We start from the raw sequence: 24,977 nt of genomic DNA on the forward strand, positions 1-24,977 counted from the left end.
AACGTTTAAATTCGGACAAGGCTTGAACACTATACTTACATGTTTCAAACCTCTGCAGCCACTGGCAAGTGGTCTTAAAATGGGAAGCACTGAGTCTTGCCTGACTTCAGACAAGCCCACCAGGCAGAAAACCACCTGGTTTCCATAAAAATCATAAATTCGTCCCAATCATGAACAAGAAAGAAGTAGACTTGCCATCCTCAGAGGAAGACTGTTCATAAACAAAGTTTAAATTCTCCCGCCAATCTTTCAAACAACCAAGGGGGCACTCTACAAACCAGGGCTTCTCAAAGTGCGTACTTGAATCACCAGCATGAGAGTCACCAGCGTCGCTTATTGCAAATTCAGAATCCTGTGCTTATTAAAATCAGAATCTCTGGGAGTGGGATGTGTGGAGCTGCATTTGGACAAGTTCCCAGGTGAGAGCTGCTGGCGGACACCAGGAGTGGCCCCGGCAGGGAAGGACCCGTGAGGCAGGGTGAAAGGGTAAGCAAAACTGTTCTCACAACTAAGGCAACCAAAGCAGGACTGGAGAGACAGAGAGGGTGGGATCACGCTTGTCCAGCCAGACGATCCACAGACGTGTGTGCAGAGAGGGTACGGGGTCACGCGTGCCCTCGCGAGCCTCCTCCAAACCTGCCTGTGACTATTCTACAGAAGAACCCTTCTCTTCGTTGGGAGGCGGACGAACTTTTTTTTTTTAATATTTTTTTTTACATCTTTATTAGAGTATAATTGCTTTACAATGGTGTGTTAGTTTCTGCTTTATAACAAAGTGAATCAGTTATACATATACATATGTTCCCATATCTCTTCCCTCTTGCGTCTCCCTCCCTCCCACCCTCCCTATCCCACCCCTCTAGGTGGTCACAAAGCACCGAACTGATCTCCCTGTGCTATGCGGCTGCTTCCCACTAGCTATCTACCTTACGTTTGGTAGTGTATATATGTCCATGCCACTCTCTCACTTTATCACAGCTTATTCTTTCCCCTCTCCAAATCCTCAAGTCCATTCTCTAGTAGGTCTGTGTCTTTATTCCCGTCTTACCCCTAGGTTCTTCATGACCTTTTTTTTCTTAGATTCCATATATATGTGTTAGCATACGGTATTTTGATGAACATTGTTAGGGGGAAAAATAACCACCAAAACAATGTTTCAAGGCATATAAATGACTTAATGAACAACAGAAAACCCAACTCCAGGCAACAGTCAAATGTTAAAACTTACAGGAATTACAACTAGCCCCTCATGTTACAGACAAAGAAAAGAGGTTCTGAAAAGCCACAAGTAATGGCAAAGCTTTGAAGACCTACTGTTTAATGTTAACTTGGAGGCAGAAAATGCTACAGAGATCCCTGAAATCAAGACGATAATCCTAAATAAACCAAAAACAAGTACACCAAAGAGACAGGGAGACTGCTTGGCTATTTCAGGCAACCTGGAAGACAGACCAAATATTAAGGTGTGTTTTTGGTAATACATTTGAGGATTTGGTATTAATGCATATATAGTCCAACTTTCACTCCACTTTGTCATGTATTGAGCCTTTACCGACTACCGCAGAAGGAAATCATCTGAGTACATGCTTTCCAATGCAAGAGATCTACCCATGCCAGTCAGTTCCTCTCTGCAGTACAAATTTGCAGGAAATATAAAATTGTATCAATCAATTCAGCAGCATTCAAAGGACTGAAAAGAACGGGATGGAAACCCAAGTAAATGCACTGGGCTTGGGGAAAAAAGCCTGCTTGTATGCAGGCCTAGGAAGATTATAAAAGGACTTACAGCTTTGAAAATTCAAAACAAGAATCAGGACTGTGAGTTTAAAGCCTTGCTATTAATAGTGAGCAATCACTCTATCATAAACTCTAACTATAATAAATACGGCTTTCAATTGTTTTTTCCTCAGCCAAGAAATCCATTCTGCATCTCAGCCCAGCACCTTCACATCTATGCAGCTGACAACACGGTGTGAACTGCGTGGGTCCACTTAAATGCAGGTATCTTAGTTACACCATCCCGGTCGGCTGAATGCACCAGTGTGGAAGAACCACAGGTGTGGAGGGCCAACTATAAGTTCTGTGTGCATTTACCCCCATGTTGTTCAAACGTCAAGTGTACACAGAAACACACATAAAACTAACACGCAAATTTTTAAAAATAATACTACCCTTCCTCTGTACAATGTATTCCATACCGTCTACTCTATTTTACTTCACTGTTGAAAAAATACTAGTTTTGACCAATAAAGTTAATTTCACAACTCACCAATGGGTTGCAATCCAATTTGAAAAACACTGACATAAAAACACAGATGGAGGAGATAAATTTCTAAGTATATCTGGCTTTCTCGATTTGGTAAAATTGCCTTCAGAGTACAACTAGTGAGTATACTGGGATGATGTGGCCAAATAAACTTGAGCTTCTGTGGCTGCAAGATTACAACAATATAAATAGTCAACTCTTAGTTATCCATACACTTGTGGTAAGAAACACTGCAGATAATTAAAACAATTTATATTTGGTTGTTGATGAGGATTTTATAATTACTTGACCCACTCCAGGCCTTCCCCTAAAGATCCCAGCACCTACTACCCACCCCCTTCTCTCTTTGTTCACTGTCATTTCTACTATACAAACAGCACTTTCTTATCATCACAGTTTTAATGTATACACTGCTTTGTTCACTAACCACTTCGTATGATATTTCTAACCTAAGCGTAAGCCTCTGCTCTGCTGCCTCAGTAGGCTTCAAACCTGCTCGAATAACATACCCATGAAAGGAAGATTTAGGGCACTCACCCATGGGTAATTGTTTTCTTTTAGATGAACCATATGATATTGCCAGTATTTGACCATTTTTGAGCTATAAAAATTAAAATTTTTCATAGGATTCATTATAATATAAGTTACATATACATATGCATGAGCATATTAAATACCTAAAGTGAGGTTCATAATTAATGGTAGGAAGGAAACTAACGTTTCAAACTATCTTCTTGAAAATTTCAAAAATTTCTAGTTGACTTCCTATCATCATTGGTTTTCTTTTTTGTGATTTAGCTGCTGAAGATCTCATACTAGCAGCAGAAAAACTATCAACTCTACCATTTCCTTGCTGTTAATGCACGTCAGCATCATTATTATTACCTTCAACCTGTGACTACGTTACAAAACACCTTCCAAGAATTCTTCACTTCTAACAATCTGAACAGTCACTATCTCAAATGCTTACAAGGTGAGGCAGGAAAGCAGCACAACATTAGACAACAAACATGCGAAGGACGCATTAGGGAGTGGCCAGGAGGCGAGTTGGAGGGGCATGCCCTTTTAAAAAGCTTTTTAACTCCAACTGCCTGTTGCTGTATCACAGGGGGAGCCCAATGTTGCCAGATACCTGCAAATATTTTAGTGAGGCTGACAACTCAAAAATTTGTTTGTGAAATCACTACTATTCTACATTGGCAATGAATTTCAAGTTTTCAAAATTCTGCGCAGATCCAATAAAATGAGATTGTAAGATAAATTCAACCTGTAGATACCAAATGTCCAAGTCAAACTCACTTCTCAGACTGGCCCAAGGCCGAGCCTACAGTGGTGCTTCTTTGCTGTTTCTAAAAAATGCAGATAAATATCCATTCAATTTGGGACCCACTGGACTAGACAATAACTTTTAATAAAAAATGTACGATTGCAAACATGTGGGCCATTTTCTCTCATTTTGATTAATATTATTAGCAGGAATTTGAAACCAAGAGTTACTGCAGATCTCTCTCTTAGAATAATGGGAAAAGCACTACCTGAGCACTCCAGGGATCTGGATCCTAATCCTGGCTCTGCCACTAATTATCTGTGACACATTAGGATGTCACAAACTTGTGAGCTTCAGTTTCCTCACCTATAGAACTGAGAAATTTGGATTAGCTGATTTCTAAGATTCCTTCCAGCTCTCAAATCCTATTAGAGAGAGCTTCCACAGACCAAATTTAGAACAATTTGGGGATCAAAGAGAACAAGAGTATAATTGATCGAAACACATTAACAAATTCTTAAGGCCACAATGATTGCTAGAGAGAGGGAAAAAAAGAAATTTTTAAATGTCTCATTTGCTGGCATAACAGCTTACTGAAATTAATAAAGAGAAAGAACTAAGCATCTTGTCCTATCTTTCAACAATTACGCTACTTCGGGATAAGCAGACAGCAGCAAACAATGAAGGACAGCTCTTCTTTACAGAGGAATGCTAACTTATAAATAAAGGAGGAACATTCAAGTGAAATCCCCATTTTGAAATCCCTAATAATGTAAGTGATTCAGGGAAGGATTATCAATGGATGCTAAAACCATCAGGTAAAAGGTTGATAGTAAAATAGGTATTCATACACTATCAGCTCACAGATACCAGTTAAGCACAAATTATCTTTACAATGGAAAAGTTACGTTAACCCTGTGCTGGTATTACTCAGGGAAAAACCAGATATTATATGCCCTCTGCTAAAACGCAGTATGAAGTAAATCATTCTAGCCCTTCATTCCCTAGTGTCTGCCATAGGGAAGTGACAGGAGTGTTTGCTAAACTCTCCAGGCACCTCCAGAGGCCAAAGGGCGAGTGAATGTGCACAGAACTCTTCCCGCTTGTCCTGCCTCTCACCCAGCGCCTGGGGAGATCCTGCTACCTAGGAAGAGCACACATGGATAAAACACATTGAGAGAGGGAGGGGGAGGCTTCCTATGTTCCCTCCTGTCTCCCACTGCCAAAACTGCACTATCTTCTGCAACATAAAGAGTATCCAGAGGGTAGAGAGAAGCGTTTAATACACAATGTCAGTGTGTTTCCAAAAAAAAAAAAAGTAAAATAATCTCTATCTAACTCTTCAGATGACAAGAAATACATAAGATAGAGGAACATTAAATAATGTGCCTTGGAAAACCATCAGATAAATCCAGATTGTGAGATACACCACAAACAATTAGCTTGATCTCTTCAGAAAGTAACTGTTATTTGTTTTAAAAAAACGGTATGGAAACAGGGAAACTGTTAAAGAGAGATTTAACAGACATAACCAAGTATAATAGGTGGTCCTTGAGGATCCTGGTTCGAAAATAAACAGCTATGAAAGCATTCTGGGGCTTCCCTCGTGGCGCAGTGGTTGAGAGTCCGCCTGCCGATGCAGGGGACATGGGTTCGTGCCCCGGTCCGGGAAGATCCCACATGCCGTGGAGCGGCTGGGCCCGTGAGCCATGGCCGCTTGGCCTGCGCGTCCGGAGCCTGTGCTCCGCGGCGGGGGAGGGCCACGGCGGTGAGAGGCCTGCGTACCGCAAAAAAAAAACAAACAAAAAAAAACATTCTGGAGGCACGTGGAGTAATTTTAATATGGGCTGGAATTAAAAGACATTAGGAAATCAGTATTATTTTTGTTGGATGTTAAAATGACAGTATGGCTACTTAAGAAAATGTCCTTATGCTAAAATATGGAGGAATGAATTGTCATAATATCTATAATTTACTTTGACATGGTTCAGCAAATAAAAAATATATACATATAGATGAAATAAGTTATATTCAAGTGAATCAATCTGCAGTTGAATCATTTATATGTAAAATAATGATGTTTTTCACAGAAGGAGTCTAGAGTCCTCACTTAGAACGTAATTATATTTCAGTGCTAAGGTACTATGCTGTGTGTGCTCTTGCAATACAAGTAGGCCATCAATAAAGTACATTTCCAAAAAGTTCAATATGAAAAATATCCAATCTTCTTTCCCTACTAAGACTGCCCAGGTAGAGACAAGTTGCTTCCCTATATCCATCCTCCTTAGTACTAGAATGCTGACCTTGTTGCGGGTACTAATGTATCCAGGTAGAAAAACGACATTACCAGTTCCCCATTTAGACAGAGAAGACAGCTAACAACATGGAAGCAGAAATCACTGTATGAAATTACTACAAAAGCTCTTAAATGAGAGCTAAGTCAGAAGGTACACCCTAATGCCTTGGTTACTTCCTCTTTCTCCTCACCGGGAATCAAAGCATGATAGCTGGGGCTAAAGGAGCCATTTTGAGGCCGAGAGAACTGCAAAGACTTCCACCCTGACATTTTGAGCCACTGAACTGATAGCAGCAAATGCCCACCTTGTTACAGAGAGAATATAACCCCCAAGCTTTAGGTTACTACAGTAGCCTCTGTTACTCTGAGCTGATACAGCAAATATCAGGCAAAAGAAATGCACTAGTGCCCAGGATATAGCAGAATTATTCTTTATGAAATTCATCAGTTATAATATGAATATGAAATGGGAAATGCAGGAGAGTTTTGAAGGAGAAGTGATTCTGGAATATGGTGACCTGAATGCAGCACCTTTTCCTTTAACCCCAACTCTAAGCCACTTGCTTCTCTTGAGCAAAACGACTTCTATTAGCATGTATGGGTAACTGTGTATAAGCGAAGCCTTAGGTTCTGGCACAGAACTGGTGTGAGGCATTCTCTAAAGTGGGCTGAGTAATTAACTGAAAAACAGCAGAAGAGTGCTGAGGACGGGCAACTAGGGGATCCTGAGAAGAACCTGAAAGGCAGAGAAGGCTGGGGCCATAGCCCACAGTCCTTCCCATCCTTGCCGCCCAGGAAAGTGCAAGCAGACCAGAAAGCCAACAGGGAATTGACAGTCTATCTGTCACTGCAGGCCTATGATAATAGAGACCCCTTTGCCTACGGGGAAGGACTGATACCACAGAATGTTCTTCAATAACCAGTCTTGAGCTTCGATAAAACAACCAAGGCAAATTGCCTGTAAAAGGGGGCCCAGCTGCCTATGAAGGAGACCAAGCAGAAAAATAATATCCATACTCTGTAAAACAGAACATCTGTAGGAGACAGAGTACTTTAATTAAAAGGAATTACGTCGGGAATTCCCTGGCGGTCCATTGGTTAGGACTCCACGCTCTCACTGCCGAGGGCCCAGGTTCAATCCCTGGTCGGGGAACTAAAATCCCACAAGCCATGCAGTGTGGCCAAAAAAAAAATTAATTAATTAATTAATTGGAATATGTCAATTACATATGAGAATTTAAGGAGATTCAAGTACAGCACTCAAAAAAAAAAACCTTTTAAAAGTGAAAAAAACATAATTTCCTAGTTAAATATTTTTAGAGAATAAATTGAAAGAGAAATACAACAACCTGAGAGTCACTTACCCAGTCAGGAAATCCTTTACAGTCAGATGGGAAGGAGAGCTATTTGATGATATACACAGATTCAGAGAGAATATTATCCACATGATTTAATGAGAAAAAGAACCATAAAAAGTCTCTAACTAAACAAATTAACCAGAACAAAGGACAAAAATTAGAAGAAAATGAATAGCTGGTGTACATACACACCTGGGTATGCAGAATATACAAGTTAAGTAACAACTCTTGGGGCCTCCCTGGTGGCACAGTGGCTGAGAGTCCGCCTGCCGATGCAGGGGACACAGGTTCGTGCCCGCGTCCGGGAAGATGCCACATGCCGCGGAGTGGCTGGGCCCGTGAGCCATGGCCACTGAGCCTGCGCGTCCAGAGCCTGTGCTCCGCAATGGGAGAGGCCACATCAGTGAGAGGCCCGCGTACCGCAAAAAAAAAATAAAATAAAAAAATAACAACTCTTGAAACAAGGGATATATTTTTAAAAGAAATTCTATTAAGTAACACACCATTTCATCAAAACTTAGGAATCTGGGGGGAAGAAAGGCAGGAAGATAAAAGCATCCCCAAAGTTGCAGGGCAGGCAGAGGTTGGGGGGAGCGCTGAGTGGTGGCAGGAAGAAAGGAGAAGAGGGAACTAATAGAGAAATAAACATCTTGTGGAAGAAATCATATTTTTTGTGGAGAAAATGGTTGAGGCTCTAGCTATCAAATAAAAAAATCATGTGCATCTGATTATGAAAGAGGGGAAGAAGAAGTAAATCACTAAAGAAAAAGACGAGTAGAACTAATAAATTAAGAAGAGGGGGGAAAAAATGAACAGTGACTTGAACAGACAGCAAAAATAAGGAAAATTCAAAATAAGTTATAACAATATAAAATAAGTAATGAGTGTAAAGATGACAAGAATAAAAATCAATTGTATCAGTCATTACACTACATATGAAAAGGCTAAATTCTCTTATTAAATGAGATTGTAATACTGCATTATGAAATATAACCTAGCTAACATGATTACAAAAAGATAAAACAAAATGATAAACAGTAAATTAAAATGAGTAGACAAAGATATACAGATAAAAGCAAAGAAAAGAAAGGCAATAGTGTACCACACAAGGTTAAATTAACAGCTGAATGCACTAAACAGAATAAAGCATAACGTTATGTAATGATATAAAGCATATTTATGAAGAACATAGAACAGTGAGAAACCAGTAGCACAGAAATCTTAAAAACGCAAGAAGAACTAGAGAGGGAGATTTTAAAATACCTTTCAAAATTGAACAGATAGGTTAAGTAATAAAAAATAATAAATAAAAATATACAGAAAATGCCATCAATCTTAAAACTTTCAAAGTTCAATATCCATCAAAGATTTAGAAAGACTATCTAATAATAGATAATAATAAGAAGAAAGTCTAATAATAAGAAAGTCTGATAAACTATAAAATCATAACTTTTCTTGAAGAGTGCACTGGCTTACCTATGGTGGATCACAGAAGGAGGAGCTGCCGGCCACCACACAAGCAAGTAAGAAATCAATTAACATTTTAATAGTTTGCTAAGGAATGCATGTGAGACAGCTTGACTGTATAGAACCACCAGAAGCCCCAGACCCAAGGGGAGTTCACACACACTTACAGACTCTTTTCCAAGGGCCTCCCCATATAAGAAAGATTGGGGGACAGAAAGAAGGACAGAGAGACTCCTTCAGTAGTGCAGAAGGAGAACAGCAGCCGCTGCAAGAATGCACAACACCCCATACCTCCTGCCCTTATCTTTCTCTCATATTAGGAGAAGCCTTTAGCTACTACAAGAACGTAGCAAACTCTGTCATCTCCAGGATACAAATAAAGATCAACTGCTGCTGAAGGAAGCAGTACAGGCTCAGGAATTTATACCACAACCTCAAAGGACTCTTACCATTGGGTGAGGGACAGGAAACACTCTCCCACAAAAAAACCAATCACTGATACAAGACACAAGTTTGGCTCCTACGGGAAAGAGAGGTAGGAATGCTATGGAAACTCAACTCCCAGAGCTCAGGCTCATAAACCCCAGATAAGAGTGAAGCTGGACCAAGACAGAGAACAGAGAGAACACAGACCTCAAATAACACAGCGGTCTACTGTGGGGGAAGGACAAGGGCGTGGCAACTTGGTGAGAGAACCCCACTATGATGCAGGCACTCAGGGACAGGAGAAAGATGAGAGTAGAATAGAGACACTGAGAAAAACCTGGAGCACCCCGGCCACCACCCTAATCACAAGGCAACTCTAGAAGAATCTGAAGCCTGGGGTGCACTGAAAGTAACAAAAACAACAACATAATGCAAACCCACCTCATCTCCTAACTAGGTTGACCCAAACTCCCACACTAAACAGGATGACAAAATAAAACACGTGCATATTTCCAAACATAAATACTATTTACCACACTCTGATTGTTTCACACCTGACACTGGCATTACAATACTGACATTGTATTACTGGCAATACAAAAATAAAAACATACACGGAAACAAGGGAAAAAACAGCAAATTCTGAAGAAACAGAGCAATCAGCAGAATCAGATGCAGAAATGACACAGACATTAGAACTATCAGACAAGGACTTTAACAATAACTATGGTTAATTTGTTAAAGAATGTACTAGAAAAGGCAGATAACATGCAAGAACATAGGGGAAATATCAGCGAAGACATGGAACCTATAAGAGAGAATCCAGTGAAAATGCTAGATATAAAATCATGGTTTCAAAATTGAATTCCTTTGACAGACTCACCAGGTAACTTAACACAGCTGAGAAAAGCAGCAGTAAACTTGAAGGCAACAGAAATTACCTAAACAAACACAAAGTGGGAAAAGAAAAAAAAGAGAAAGAAAGCAGAACAAAGAATGTAAGAGCTGTGAGACAATATCACATCAACTGGTCTGACATACATGTAATTGGAGTCCCAGAAGAGAGAAAGCTTATGCCAGAAGTAATATTTGAAGAGAAAATGGCTAAGGATTTTCCAAAAATGATAAAAGACATCAAACCACATATAAAATAAAAAAGCAAGTTTTAAAAAAAATTTTAAAGACATCATATTCAAACTGTTAAAATGCAAAGAAAACGAGAAAAACCTTGAAAGTAGAGGAAAAAAGATTATGCGTGAAGAATGTAACTTACAGCAGACTTCTTGTCAGAAACTTTGTAAACTAAAAAAAGAACAAGTGATATCTTCAATGTAATGAGAAAAAAAAAAACCTGTCAACCTAGAGAAGATATCTTTCAAACAATAAAGCAAAATATTTTTTTTAGAAAAACAAAAGCTGAGAAAATTCACTGCCAGCAGACTTGTGATACAAGAACTGCTCAAAGAATATGATAGCAGACAGAAATATAACTCAAAACAGAGAAATGAAGAGCTCCAGAAATGGAAACAAAGGTAAAGAACGCAATTTGCCTTATTTTTTAATTGTTCTAGAAGATAACTGATAGTATAAAGGGCAAAGAGTAAAATGTACTGTAAGGTTTATAACACACAAAATCGATGAAAATGATGGCATAAAGGATGGGAAGGAGGAATTGCCGGTATAACAACTATATCTCACTGCCTTTTTGATATCTGTTGTCTAACAGACCTGTCAAAATCAACATGCCTTAAACCAAACTGCAGATCTTCCCCATTTAGAAGGGGAAGCCGCTGGCTGACAAACCAATCCTCCCAATTTCTCAGGCTGAAACCCTTGGAATCATCTTCCCTTTCTTCTACTTATCTCATCAGCATATTCTATCTTCAAACTACACTTCCAACACTGCCACTATCTTGGTCTAAGACACCATCACCTCTCACGTGGATTACTGCAAAAGAATCCTAATAAGTCTCCCAGTTTACACATTCACCCTTTGGTCAACTATTCTCCACACAGCAATCAGGGTGATCCTGATAAACTCAAGTCAGATCACGTAACTCCTCTGCTCAAAACCCTGCAGTGGCTCCCCATTTCACTCAAAGTAAAGCCAATGGCTTCACAATGCCCCAAAAGGCCCTAAGAAATGTAGGTCTGGTACCCTTCTCTTCACTATCTCTCTGACCTCCTCCCCTAGTACTCGGCCCCTCAGTTAAGTCCATTCCAGTCTCACCAGCCTCCTTACTCCTGGAACACAACAGGCAAACGCCCATCTTAGGGCCTTTACTCTAACTGCTGCCTAGAATGTTCTTGCCCTAGAAATGTTTGGCTACTTTCCTCCCATCCTTTAAGTCACTGCCCAAATTTCCCGGCTAGTGAGGATTAACTGGACCAACCACCTATGTAGGAAAACATCCTCCCACAAACACACACCGTCTGCCAAGTCAACAACACCCAGCTCTACTTTTTCTTTTCTACAGCACTTATCACATTTTAACACAGTATAAGACTTTTCTAATCGTTCCTTGTTAATTTTCTTCTCCTCTCACGAAAATACAAGCTCTGCAAGAACCAGAATTTCTATTTTGTTCACTACTGTATTCCAAACAGCTGGTACCAATCTTGGTAATAAACATTTACTTAATAACTGTGTAGAACAAGACCCAAAGAAATGAAAATAATGTCCTATCCTCCACATAGAATATGTTCAGTTATTAAAAATAACAAATTAGAGCCAAAGCAGATTACCTAGAGGGATTTCTACGAGATACTGCTGAATGATACTCTTTTCTCCTTTTTGTAAAATAACGTTTTAAAAGTGTGTGAATAGGTATGCGTCTGTACTCATGGAAATGAGCATGGATGAAGCATTTTATCAGTATATTGAAAAATAATTTTTGGTTTTCTTTTTTAAGTGAAAGAGATGTACGGAAGAATCTGAGTTCCAATTCTGACTAATCCCCTTGTGATAGAACCTTCTTCACAGTGTCCTCATCTATAAAACAAGGACAACAACGGCCACCTCGCAGACTTGTTGTAGGGCTTAAATACAAACTGTGTAACACATCCAGTAACTATTCTGTCACTAGCAACTAGCCCAGTGCCTAACAACTGCAATTGCTCAATAAATATTTGTTGAAAGAATTAACTGTAGCTGTTATAATCACACACAAAAACCAAAATCTGAATCTGTAATAACACCAGGAAATACAAAGCTGCATTGAGTCACTCTTGTAGAGTGTAAATGTGTGAACACAGAAAAGAGATAGCACATATGGCAGGCATCGATGGTGACTATTTTCCCTCTGATTATGTTTCCAGATTAGCTATCACCAGCCACCAGGAACCGTAAACAAACATCTACTGGCAGAATTGTAGCCAGAGCATAAAGACCCATTATTTCTCCAGGAGAGTCACCTTCTGAGTGGATCAACAAAACACCTTCTTCCACAAAAGCTAGTCTTCTTGCATTAAAATGTATGCATGGTGATTCTTCCTCCATGCTTTTACTTACTTCTCTTTGGGGGTTTTCTCTTTCCCATATGTTTTTCTAACCCTATACAACTTGCCTCATTTTTTTAGCTTCTTGTATTTTCACGAACTCAGATTCAAACCCTTATTTCAGTTATTTTTCTCTTGGGATTTTACCTCATCAAATGTCTTTGCTACAAATCCCTCAAAGAGAACCAAGGTGCCTGCCTTGGTGTGAAGGAGAGGGAGAGGGAGATGGTGCTGTGGAAGGAAGAGGAGCTTGCAATACAGCTGTGAGCAGCAAGGTTCCCAGCAAAGTTTCTCTGGGCTTCAGTGTCATCATCTGTAAGATGAGAAGGTATAAGATGAGAAGGTGCAAGCTGGATTCCCTCTGAAGTTCTTTTAAACGCCATCATTCCGAACACCATCAGAATCTATTATTTCCTATTCTACTTCTCCTGTACATATTTTCTCTTCCTCTTTATAAGGGAACCACTCACCCAGGCTTTACTGCATGAATGCCAACCTTGTTGACCTCTGCTAGAATCAACACTGAAAACAAGGCAGAAGAGTCATCAACATGGTAGATCTGCAATGCGTACATTTTATTGGGACCAGTATGTGAGGAAGGATGCACTGTAAAATGTTCCACGTAATGGAGACAAGGAAGAATTATACTTTGGAGCTGTGGTAGGATGTATAATGGCCCACGGAAAACGTTTACATCCTAACCCCTAGAATCTGTATGTTACCTTACATGGTAAAAGGGACTCTGCAGATGGGATTACGTTAGGGACCTTGAGCTGGGGAGATTACTCTGCGTTATCTGGGTGGACCCAATCTAATCACAAGGGACCTTGTAAGAGGAAGCAGGAGAGTCGGAGTCAGAGAAGGAGATGTGATGACAAAAGCTGAGGTCAGATTGATGTGGGGTCATGAGCCAGGGAACGTGGGCAGCCTCTAGAAAACTATAAGCCAAGAAACTAAACTCTCTTGAGAGCCTCCTGAAGGAACCAGCCCTGCCTGCCCATCTTAGGTTAATATTCTCCAGAACCATAAAATAATAAATCTGTATTGTTGTTGTTTTTCTTTTTTTTTCTTGTTTTTTTTTTTTTTTGCGGTACGCGGGCCTCTCACCGCTGTGGCCTCTCCCGTTGCGGAGCACAGGCTCCGGACGCGCAGGCTCAGTGGCCATGGCTCACGGGCCCAGCCGCTCCGCGGCATGTGGGATGTTCCCGGACCGGGGCACGAACCCGTGTCTCCTGCATCGGTAGGGGGACTCTCAACCACTGCACTACCAGGGAAGCCCAAATCTATATTGTTTTAAGCCACTAACTGTGTGATAGTTTGGAATCAGCAATAGGAAACTAATGCCTCCATGCGGCCAATAAGTTGTGTCCTGAAAAGAAGCTATGGATAAGATCCTAGGGTATTTGGCAAGTTTGAACTAGGAACCTGCATTTGTTCAAGAGAAGAGCAAAGTGTAATGGGAGACTGCCCTAGGGTTCAAGGGCACAGGATGCCACTCAGGAGTCCCTAAGGCAAAAAGGCACAGGGATGAGAGGGAGGGAAGCCAGGAACTGAGCTACCCCAGTGGGGTCAATTCACTTGGCTGGTGTGTATCAAGGGACCTGAGCCTCAACAATGCTCCACCAGGAGGCTCCACCTCCATTCACTCTCTAATGCATCACCCCGTTTCTTTCTTTCACTTAACACATGCTGCAACTGTCTTGGAAATCTTCCCTTCCTTTACCTGTTTGCTACGTCTCTCCCCACACAAGAACACAAGCTCCATGTGGACAAAGACCTTGTCTGTTTTGCACCCGTCTGTATCCCTAAGGCCTAGCACGGTACTGCCACACCTGAAAGACTAAAAGTCAGAGGGAAAGAAAAACCAACAGCCTACAACAAACCTCAAGGAAACGAAGAGTGGTAGTGGTATATCTGCCACCTTAACCCTTTCCATAAAATCACAGAATCTGAGAGCTCAAAGAAATCTTATGGTTTACCTCTCCACTTTCTGAGTTCAAACACAATGTCAAACACACCACCGCCTCGTTAATCATATAAGCCGGCAATGAAAAATATGGTCATGATATAAAAAAATGTAATGTAGTGAGATGTTTACATAACTTTTCATCGTATGTATACTTCCTATATTAGCTTTGAGTACCTAACATTAATTTTAATCTGCATAGTAACCTAGAATTCCACATCTTTTTTACAACATTAAACTGTGCTCATGAGATAACACATGGCAAGCACTTAGAACAGGGTCTGGCATGCTCAAGTGTTAAATCTACTATTTTGTATTATTTTTTATCTTATCCTTAGCAAATTGCAATGCGTATAAACGTGAATGAACTCAGGCCTCCTTTTTCTACTCTAGGGCTTTCCAGCAGATTCTCATCCATTCTTTCTCCAAGAATAATGGCTCACACAGAAATATCTACCAGATGACCCTCGCTTCGTGCAATCTCTAAATTTCCATAATGGCAAGAAAAGGAAAGGACTTTCCATAATGGCAAGAAAAGAAAAAGAAGTCTTTCCCATTTCTTCTTCTTGTCATTTTGTAGATTTTATACAAGGGAAAAAAAAAAAAAAGCAGCGGCGGCACCAGGCCTACAAAAAAGGACAACTGCCAAGGAAACACCGAGTGGGACTAAGGTGGAGCCAGGGAATTAGGTGACTCTGCTGCAGGGACTCCACTCCAGGAGACTCCACACAAAAAGGGGTGGGTCTAGAATGGGATTAGGGATCCCATTGGTAAGGGAATTGGTAAGGGAATCCCCAATCAATATGGTGAATGTAGCGCGGGTAGAGGGTCTAGCAAAATCCCCCAACCTCAGTACAGCTCTGGATTAGATTCTCTGAACTGAAATCAACAGATGACGTGAATTGCAACTGTTTTTGAAAAACAGAATTGTTAGACAAGCATACGTGTTATAAAAGTGTGATAAAACTTCTGTGATACATTCCAAAATTTGTTTAGAATAGAGAACATAAAAACTTTTAAGTAAGGTCCTTAATAGAGCTGCTGAAATACTTTTTCGCAGACCCTCTGATTAATGGCCAGAGTTAAAGCTAGTACAAGGTAACTTCAAAACTATTTAAGCATCGAGAAACTATATGCAAACTGGTAAGGGATGCACTGATATTCATATTAGCTTTACAGTACAGCTAAAATCTGCTGGAATAGCTAAAATCAGCTTCAGCTTTGTCCTCAGCTTCTGGAAGGCAAAGGAGCTGAAGCCTACTTCAAGGTCAGTTCTGGCATCAATGAACCTGTCAATGATCAATGACCTTATGATTATCTTGTGATCACCACTAACCTATATCACCAATAGTATGTCATTTGGATTTATTGCAAACATCTGCATATTCACTTGAACTATAGGTAAGCATTCTAGATGTGACCTGGATGAAACCATGCGTTTTACGTGTTGAAGTTACACAAACCAGGAAACGATAAGTATCTGTAAGTACTGCAATGATAAAATGCAATAATATATGATTTTGGAAGCTGTTCATTCTACACCCCAAAATAATTTAAAACTTCCAAGTAACTTATTTCATGGAAAAAGAATGTGGAATTAATAAAAATATCAAAAGAACATACATCGGCCAGCTGTTTCTAAAAACCTAAATAATATAAGGCAAAAAATAAGGATAATTTAATAATTCTAATATTTGTACCATTTTTACTATATTACTATTAAAAACATAAAACAAAATAATGTTTAAGAACTGTGTTTAACTTTTAAGTACTTATATTCAGTCCTGAGACCTTCAAGAAAAATCCATTTGGGAATTTTCATAGCTTGTGAGAAAATTAAAAGCAGAATCTCAACTTCTGCTTTGAAAGAACGTTGAATTTAACATTTACCCTTTTGGCAAAAACATCTATTCAGATCAAGTGTTTACACCTGCTTTTCTCCTTTGCGCATTCTCCCAAACTCCCATTTGAAGGAGTAAATACGGGGTTTATTGTTTCCAGTTTTACCCTGGGAGATACTTACAGACCCTGCTGTCACCTGTGCACCTTTCTTCACCTGCTCCTTAGGTGAGGGGGTGGGGAAAGACTCATACTCAGATGAAGGACATCCTGGTGTCTCCGGTGCATCTTGTGAACCTCTTGTTAGCCCACCGTAACTGAACAAGCCTGCTCCTGCCCAAACCTCACCCCTACACAGTGGGGGTGAGGGGTGCTGGGAAGCTGGCAGAAACAGATCTGGGAAGGACATGAGCTTTGGACTAAGAAGCGATGGGTCTGAAGCCTAACTCACTAACTCAGCAGGAAATTTAACCTCCAAGTACTTCTGCTTTCTCCTCTCCTACAAGAGGATTAAGACTGTTCTCACGGGAGTGCTGTGCCAGTGAAGTTACTAACAGAGGTAACGCAGCAAGCATGGGCCCTAGCACCAAGTATCTGCTCAGTAAACGCTGGCTCTCATGACCCTGGGCATTTCACCACTGCCTCCGTGATTTCTGATTTCACACATCCTTTGAAACGGCTATAACACAAGTCTCATCGAATCCAAAGACTTGGTATTGTCCAGTAATCTCTCTTCCTAGGCCTTTGCTTTCAACATCCAACATTCCCAGGCCGTTCCCTTAGGGCCACTGCCATGTGCTGGTCCTACTCACGTGTCTCTAAATCTCTGGAAGGAAAGATCCGAGGAAAATCCAGAAAAGCTGAGAAAAAAGTTCAACGATTCATGCATTATCTAGCTGGCACCTCCCAGGATTCACATTACACATTTTGGAAGGAAGGAAAGAACTGCGGGGTGTCTGAATGACATGCTAAGGCCTGCGTTGAGCTGCGCTCTGGGCAGCTCCCCGCAATCCCCACAGGGAAAGTGAGGCATTCCCTACAGGAAGAAAGGCGGCGATGGAGCTCGTGCGCGCCTGGGAAGACACCCGCCCACGCGTGCCTCTGCCCACTCCCGGAGCCGACGAAGAGGGAGGCTCCGTCCCGACTCACTTCCTGCAGGGGAGGAAAGACATCTTGCCGCAGGGCGGCCGGCGGCAGTTCCGCCTCTGGACCGGCCGGCTACAGAGCGCGCCCCGCCGACACCTACGTGGCGCTGCCCGCTCGCGAGGCGCGGCGGGCGAAGGCCACCCCCGCCGCCCTAGCCTCCCCGCGGGGCTCCCGGCCGGCCCGGCGAGGGACGACGCGAGTGAAGCCCGCGGAGCCCCCGGCCCGGCGGAGGGGCGAGCCCGGGAGGCGCAGGGCGCGCGGCGGGAGCAGAGGCGCGCAGGCCGCCGCCGGGTCACCCACCTTTCTTACTCTGCGGGCCGTGTAGAGCCCCATCCCGTCCTGAACCCGGGAGGACTTCAGGGAGAACCTGTCCGGCACGTACATGCCCAGCATTTTCCCAGCCGCTGCCGCCGCCTCGCTTAACACCGGCGGTCTGCGCCCGGGAGACGACACATGGAAATTTGGGGTGCCGGGGTGGAGGGGAGAGGCCGGCGGGGAAGGAGGAAATGGAGTTTTCCTCCCAGAATCCCCACCTCCCCGCCGATTCCAGGATCCCCCGCGGCTCAGCCCCTCCTTGTCCCGGGTCTAGCTCGGCCCGGAGCCGCCGAGGCCGCAGCTGCCATTGCTGGCGCGGGGGCGTGGGGGGCGCGGGCCCGGGCGCTGCGGGCGCCGGGACGCTGCGGGCGCGGGGACGCCGCGCGCTGATTGGCCCGAAGTTAGCGGCTCGGACCCGCTCCCGGGCGTGGAGCCCGGGGCAGGGCTGACCCCGGAGCTTCGAACCCGGAGGCCGTGGAGCCGAAGCGACCCGCCCGCACCGTGCGCCCTGCGCAGCCGCGTGCGGACCCGCCCTTGACCAGCTCTGGGTTTTGAGTCTCTGAGCTTGTACTCCCAGTCGGCGAATTTTGCACTCTTCAGATGCAAAACGAAATGGGCCTTGACCGAGCTGGGGCCATCCTCCAAAACAACTTTAGAAGTTCTAGTCCGAAGGCATACTTACTGCCTAACTACTGAGAGCAGTCCCCGGGGTCTAGGAAATTTTAGTCCTTTTACATCTGAGTTATGCATCTTTGGTTTATTTCATGCTTGTTTCAGAGGTTTGAACACATAGGGGACCAATAAATATGTAGATTAACGTTCAGAGAAAGCGGGTATAAGCAGCCTGCAGCTAATCCATTTCAAGTTAACTCAAAATTTGTCGTGAACAATTGAAGTAATATTTAAATCCAGCAGAACCTAGTTCTGTTCTGGTGTCCTAATCCCTGGGAAATTCTTACACTTCCAAAGATGAGCTATTCCTGAGTCCTCTCTACCTTGAAAATCACCAGACCAATTCCAGATTTTCAGACATAGAGCAGTGGAGATGGGGGAGATGGGGGAGATAAGAGGGAATGACCGAACGAATAGTGGAATCTGGAATCACGGCCGTGAAATAACACCATAAGTCTTCTTTTAGTGTTTTTGCGTTATACGGGCCTCCCTCTCACTGTTTTGGCCTCTCCCGCTGCGGAGCACAGGCTCCGGACGCGCAGGCTCAGCGGCCATGGCTCACGGGCCCAGCCGCTCCGCGACATATGGGATCCTCCCAGACCGGGGCACGAACCCGTGTCCTCCTGTATCGGCAGGCAGACTCTCAACCACTGCGCCACCAGGGAAGCCCCTTCTTTTAGTGTTTTTAATGAAGTTAGTAGGTATCGATCGCAGTGGCGCTCAGAAAGAACTTTAGAAGGATGTTTCATCTTTCAAGAAGAACTGGGTGCTCTCTACTCATTTCTCTTGATATTCTTGATAATTTTCTACTCTGGGTTCTTTTCTCAGGAACTATTTGATGTTTCCAATAAATATTTGATGTTTCTTATAAACTAATAGTAATAATAATAATTTTGACAAAATTAAAGGCCACACTTAAAAAAACTCAACTGAATACATTTTAAAGATCTTATTGGCTTTATGCAACAATTCGTGGTTTAGACAACATACAATCTGGCAGATAGGAGCTCTGAGGAGCTATACAAAGTGAAAGGCTTTCACGGGTAGAAAGAAGCAGGAACGAGGAAGTTATACCAGGCAAAAAGTGGATTGGCTATTGCAAGGTACCTTTCTCTTAGGGGATGGTGGAAGTCTGTTAGGCACATTACCTAACTAATGCTGAACAGGCACCTCCCAATTGGCTGGCTTAAGCTTCCATTTCTAGAAGAGCCGAAATTGTAATTAAGTCTCAGTTTGGTGATGGAGAGTTTAGCATAAGGGATTCCATTTGGGGCCTGTTGTCTTGTTTTCAGCAACACACATGGAAATGATTCCTTAGTCTTCTGGACTAAGAAAAGCTTTGGAACACAAACAGTTCCTAATCTCCTAAGTAGGAGAATTTTATTAAAGTTTAGAAAAAGGTTTTTGAAAAAGCATTATGAAGAAAATCATGTAATAGCAATATTTGGAGATTTTAAAAGAACAGAATAAATAAATGATCTTCTTCTTTTTTTTTTTAAAACTTAAGGGTAGGTAGCTTTGCCAGGGGTGAGAGGAACAATGCCTTAATCATTCTTTGAGTTTTGATCTCTTTGACCTAGCATTAAAGATATCTAACTTCCTGTAGGTGGATATGAATTAATAAATACAAAGTTTGTTTGGGGGAAATTTGAAATTAGATGGCCTTGAAACATGTAATAGGGATTCAATAAATATGTCTTGATTAGAAGTCTATTCTGAGGCTAATCTGAGATTTTCAAATTAGTCAACAGTGAGCCTACACTCCAACTGTTGTTCCTCAGACAACCTGGACTAAGTAGGTTTTCCTGGAATCCTTTAAGCCAGTGCTAAAATAAGGCCAGACCAGGTCCACTGGGCCCAGCTGGAACCAGACCACCATCCAGAGGGTGGCCATGGCACTTTCCCCAGGGCGCTCAGTCCTTTGTCACACACAGCTTTTCAGCCCTGGCCCTCAAGCCACCCTGGCTCCTCAGTAAAATGCTCTGCCATGTCTCTTTGGGCACAAAAGTTTCCACAGTTTTTGATCACTAGAGAGAAGAAGAAGTGCTTTCTGGACTTGGTCTGACGCAAGCCTCATTCGCTGATGACCTTGCTTTGGCATAGCTCCCTTTTCATTGCTGCTGTGTGTCTGGGGAACAAAGTTGTCAGCTCGAGAATGCTCATCTCTCTGAATGTAGGCATCTTTACTAATTAGGAAGCAGTAATAAAAATAAATTAGTTCGTGATGATAAATCTGAGATTAATAAAATGAAAAACTTTCTAGATCTTTTATGAATCTCTGTCAGAGATTTTGTTACAACTAATGCAAACAGTGTATTTCATTAAAGCATGCAATGTTCTGTTTATTTGTTGGAGTTTTCTGAAGATCTACCACCTAAAACATAGAGAACAGCAACAAAAAGCTCTTAATAATAATCTCTCTTACAACACATAAAAAAGGATATGTGCTTGCCCGATGAAAATGCACCATACTGACCGGAAATTTGATTTTGAAGCCTATAAGGCAGTAGTGGTACGATGAGTCATTTCTTAAAACTTTTAAAGCTAGAAAGTGACCTTTCAACATTGTCTTTGAAAACAGGGAAATTAAAATTCTGCTTTATATAAAGAGTTTAAATCCAGTCTTAAAAAAATAAGAAAATCAAAATATTGACATTAAAGTACTACCATGCACCTGATTTACTTATTATAGAAAACATTGCACTATCTTGAGACAAGAGAAATGACTCCAAATACATTTCTCCTTATTTTCAAATTTGCTTTTGGAGGAAACTTTTTTCATTGATATGCCTAAAGCAAGCTCTAGTTATTGAATTCAAACTTGTGTACTGGTGCAGTCCTTGTTTTTCATTACAGGGGAAGATTTAATTCTATAATTCTGTAATAAATATTTTACCACACATACTGTAAAATCTTTTGATTGTGTCTCAATTATTAATGACTGTTTCCAACTGTCATGGTGGAGTAAAAGCCTGATAGGAAAAAAATACTGAGGTTTATTTATCTTTAGTTTCCTGAGAGTCAGAAGGACTTGTAGTGAATGAATATAAAACCAAATTTCCCGAGCAGAAAAGAATAAAGATATATTGGTTTGGCCAAAAAGTGCCTTCAGTTTTTAAGTAAAATAAAAGACCCATTTTTCATTTTCACCAAGAACTTTATTGAACAACGTATTCACCGTTTTGTTCCACTACCTTCTGCCATTTTTCAGGCAACTTCATAATTCCATTTTCCCAAAACTTTTTGAGCAAAGAACTGTTCCAGGTGGGTGCCTTTTACTAGTCTTCCAGGGAATTGAAATTTTTTGCATTAAGAGAATTTTGTAAGGACCTAAATAAATGGAAATCCGAAGGTGCAATGTCTGGTGAATATGGTGAATGAATCAGAACTTCCCAGCCAAGCTGTAACAGTTTTTGCGTGGTCATCAAAGAAACATGCGGTCTTGTGTTATCCTGATGGAAGATTATGCGTTTTCTGTTGACTAATTCTGGATGCTTTTCGTCGAGTGCTGCTTTCAGTTGGTCTCATTGGGAGCAGTAGTGGTTGGAATTAATCGTTCGGTTTTCCGGAAGGAGCTCATAATAGAGGACTCCCTTCCAACCCCACCATATACACAACATCACCTTCTTTGGATGAAGACCGGCCTTTAGTGTGGTTGGTGGTTGTTCATTTCACTTGCCCCACGATCTCTTCCATTCCACATTGTTGTACAGTATCCACTTTTCATTGCCGGTCACAATTTGTTTTAAAAACAGAACGTTTTCATTTCATTTTAGTAGAGAATCGCATGCGGAAATACGGTCAAGAAGGTTTTTTTTGCTTAACGTATGTGGAACCCAAACATCAAAGCAATGAACATAACCAAGCTGGTGCAAATCATTTTCCATGCTTGATTTGGATATTTTGAGTATGTCGGCTATCTCTCGTGTGGTATAACGTTGATTGTTCTCAATTAATGTCTCGATTGATCGCTATCAACTTTAACTGGTCTATCCAACAGTGGAGCATCGTCCAGCAAGAAATCTCCAGCACGAAACTTCGCAAACCACTTTGGACACGTTTGATCAGTCACAGCACCTTCTCCACATACTGCACAAATCTTTTTGTGTGTTTCGGTTGTGTTTTTACCTTTCTTGAAATAATAAGGCATAATATGCTGAAAATGTTGCTTTTATTCTTCCATCTTCAATATTAAAATGGCTACACGAAAATTCATCAATTTTGATGTCTTTTTTTAAATGCACGCTGATATGACAGCTGTCTCATACAATCTAAGAAAACTGTTTTGAATGAAGTGAAAGACAACTAGGTGCTACTAGAGCCATCTTATGGAAAAAAAAGAATGAATCTTTTGGCCAACCCAATGTTTTCTGTGACTCAAAGAAAAAAGAAAAGAAAAAAATCCTTAAAAATAAAATCTGGGGTGGGGTTGTTGAAGTCTTGCACTGAAACCATCCTCTCCATAGCATTGATTCCACAGTAGCAATAGTGCCATGAAAGATGACGCTGAAACCTGAAAAAGTCTGCACATTAAATTTTCCTTAGTCTCTTTGTTTTGAATGACAACACCAAAGACTTGTATGCAGTACCAGAGAAAAATCATAAAATTCTTTAATTAGAAGAAAGCTGGAAGTTGTTGGGACTACAGTGAGTGATGTTATAAAAAGAAAAGCCAAAGAGTTAATCAGTGGTCCTCTCACCCCAAAAGTCAGATGCTGTTCATGGAGCAGTTATGGAAAAGTAACATGAAGCTGAAGTAAAGTAAGAGGAAGAAACCAAGAAGGATAATTATTTCTATGTATTGAGCCTAGTATATGCCAGAAACTGGACTGGATAGGTTCTTCCTATGCATTACCTTAAAGCCCTAACAGCCCTACCATAACAGCCCTGCAAAGCAAATGTCACTAACCCCACTTTACACACAAGAGAGAAGTGATTGATCTTAATCAATTTCATGAATCCATGAAGCGGTGGAGGTAAAAAAATTCAGGACTTTGTTTCCAATGTCCTTGATTCTACCTACAGCTGACTCAGTCAGGCTCACTCTCTAGTTCCACTTCCCATTAGGCTTAGCAGCACCTCCAGAACAAGCAGAACTCTCCGTCTTTCTCTCTCCTTCCCCTTCCCCTTCCCCTTCTTCTTCTCTTTCTCCTTTTACTTTTCTTTCATGTTCCCTCCCAATCCACCTCCACCTCCTCTAGAACTGGGCAGAAAATTTGACTGGCCAAGGTCAAGTAAATAGTTATCCCGAGGTCAGATGCTCCAGTTTGATCCAAATGACTGTGGAGTTATATGATTCTCCAAAGATATCCCCTCTGCAGAGAGGGCTATAAGATAAGACCCTGCTTTTACAGAACGTTTCTCTGAACCTGGCAGATATTTGGAGGCTTTGCCTATTTATAACCACAGCCTAGCTCATCGACAAATTTTTAATCCACAGAAATGATACTATTTAAAAGATTCAGTAATTAACCAAAAAGCAATACCAATGCTCTTGTTTGTCAGAACCACTCAATTTGTTCTACTAGTTTCCCTTTTCCCTCACTAAAATAAAATAGTTACTGAACTATTATTAAAAGGGGGGGAGGGGATCACCTTCTTAATATACCATTCCAAATGAGTAAGGAGGAGCTTAGTTTAAGTGATCATTTTCTATAAACTCTCTGATACTATGCAGAGTAAAAATCATGATAATAATAATAATAATTGTAATGTCTTACTAATTACTTAGCACAGAGGCAAGAACCAACTTTTTCCATAGAAAATGTTATTTCAAATAAACATCACAGTTGAGTGCTGATGTCTTGGTGACCTCTCAGTACAAAGGGAAGCATACACAACCAATGATGTAATTCCCTACTGAATTGGGGTCTCCATAAGGCCTCCTCTCCGCTGACTGTTTCTTTCTTCTTACATTTGGCAGATTGAAGTTTCACATAGTATTTCATCATCAGAAAGGTAAGTTTCTAACTGAGTATTAATGCAATCATAGCAAATTAATACTGTTTGAAGATATTCATTTTAAAATTTCCTCTGTAGTTTCCAATTGCAACCAAGTACCATATTAACATATGTTTACATATGAATGAAGAACATTATTTTTTACTTAGCCTTTTAGGTGAGTTCAGGAAAATAATGTACATCAACATTGGTTTACCTAGTTTCAAAGTCTTTGTAACTGGCAATGGTATATGGATGTCACTTATTTCTAACACATCAACAAAATTTTCTGTTGCTGAAATAGGTCTGCAGATCTTAAGCTTTTATATCCAAACCTAACTTGTGAAGTATAGTATTTAAATAGAATACGTGACTGAAATAAGAAACAATATATTATTCTGAAAGTTACTAATACTGCTTGCCCTGAAGGTAACTTAAATCCTGTGTTATAAGAAACTTGTCAACATATGGAAAACCAAATTGGAAGGCTTCTGGCTGTGTGACAGGTGTATTCTCTGGAG

General features: G+C 41.2%; 1 protein-coding gene across 2 annotated transcripts in view; it reads right to left on the bottom strand.

Annotated features, from left to right (window-relative positions):
- The window catches only part of PRDM5 (PR/SET domain 5), a 206,545-nt gene extending 188,184 nt beyond the window's left edge, over positions 1–18,361 (bottom strand). For both annotated transcript variants that reach the window (XM_004265091.3, XM_004265090.4), the window contains exon 1: positions 17,830–18,361. In XM_004265091.3, the coding sequence (XP_004265139.1) occupies positions 17,830–17,922 (93 nt within the window). In that variant the 5' untranslated portion in view covers positions 17,923–18,361. The remainder of the gene's footprint in view (positions 1–17,829) is intronic.
- Positions 18,362–24,977: the final 6,616 nt, after the last annotated feature.

This window comes from Orcinus orca, chromosome 4 (genome assembly GCF_937001465.1).
Source record: "Orcinus orca chromosome 4, mOrcOrc1.1, whole genome shotgun sequence".
NCBI classification, from domain to species: Eukaryota; Metazoa; Chordata; class Mammalia; order Artiodactyla; family Delphinidae; genus Orcinus; species Orcinus orca.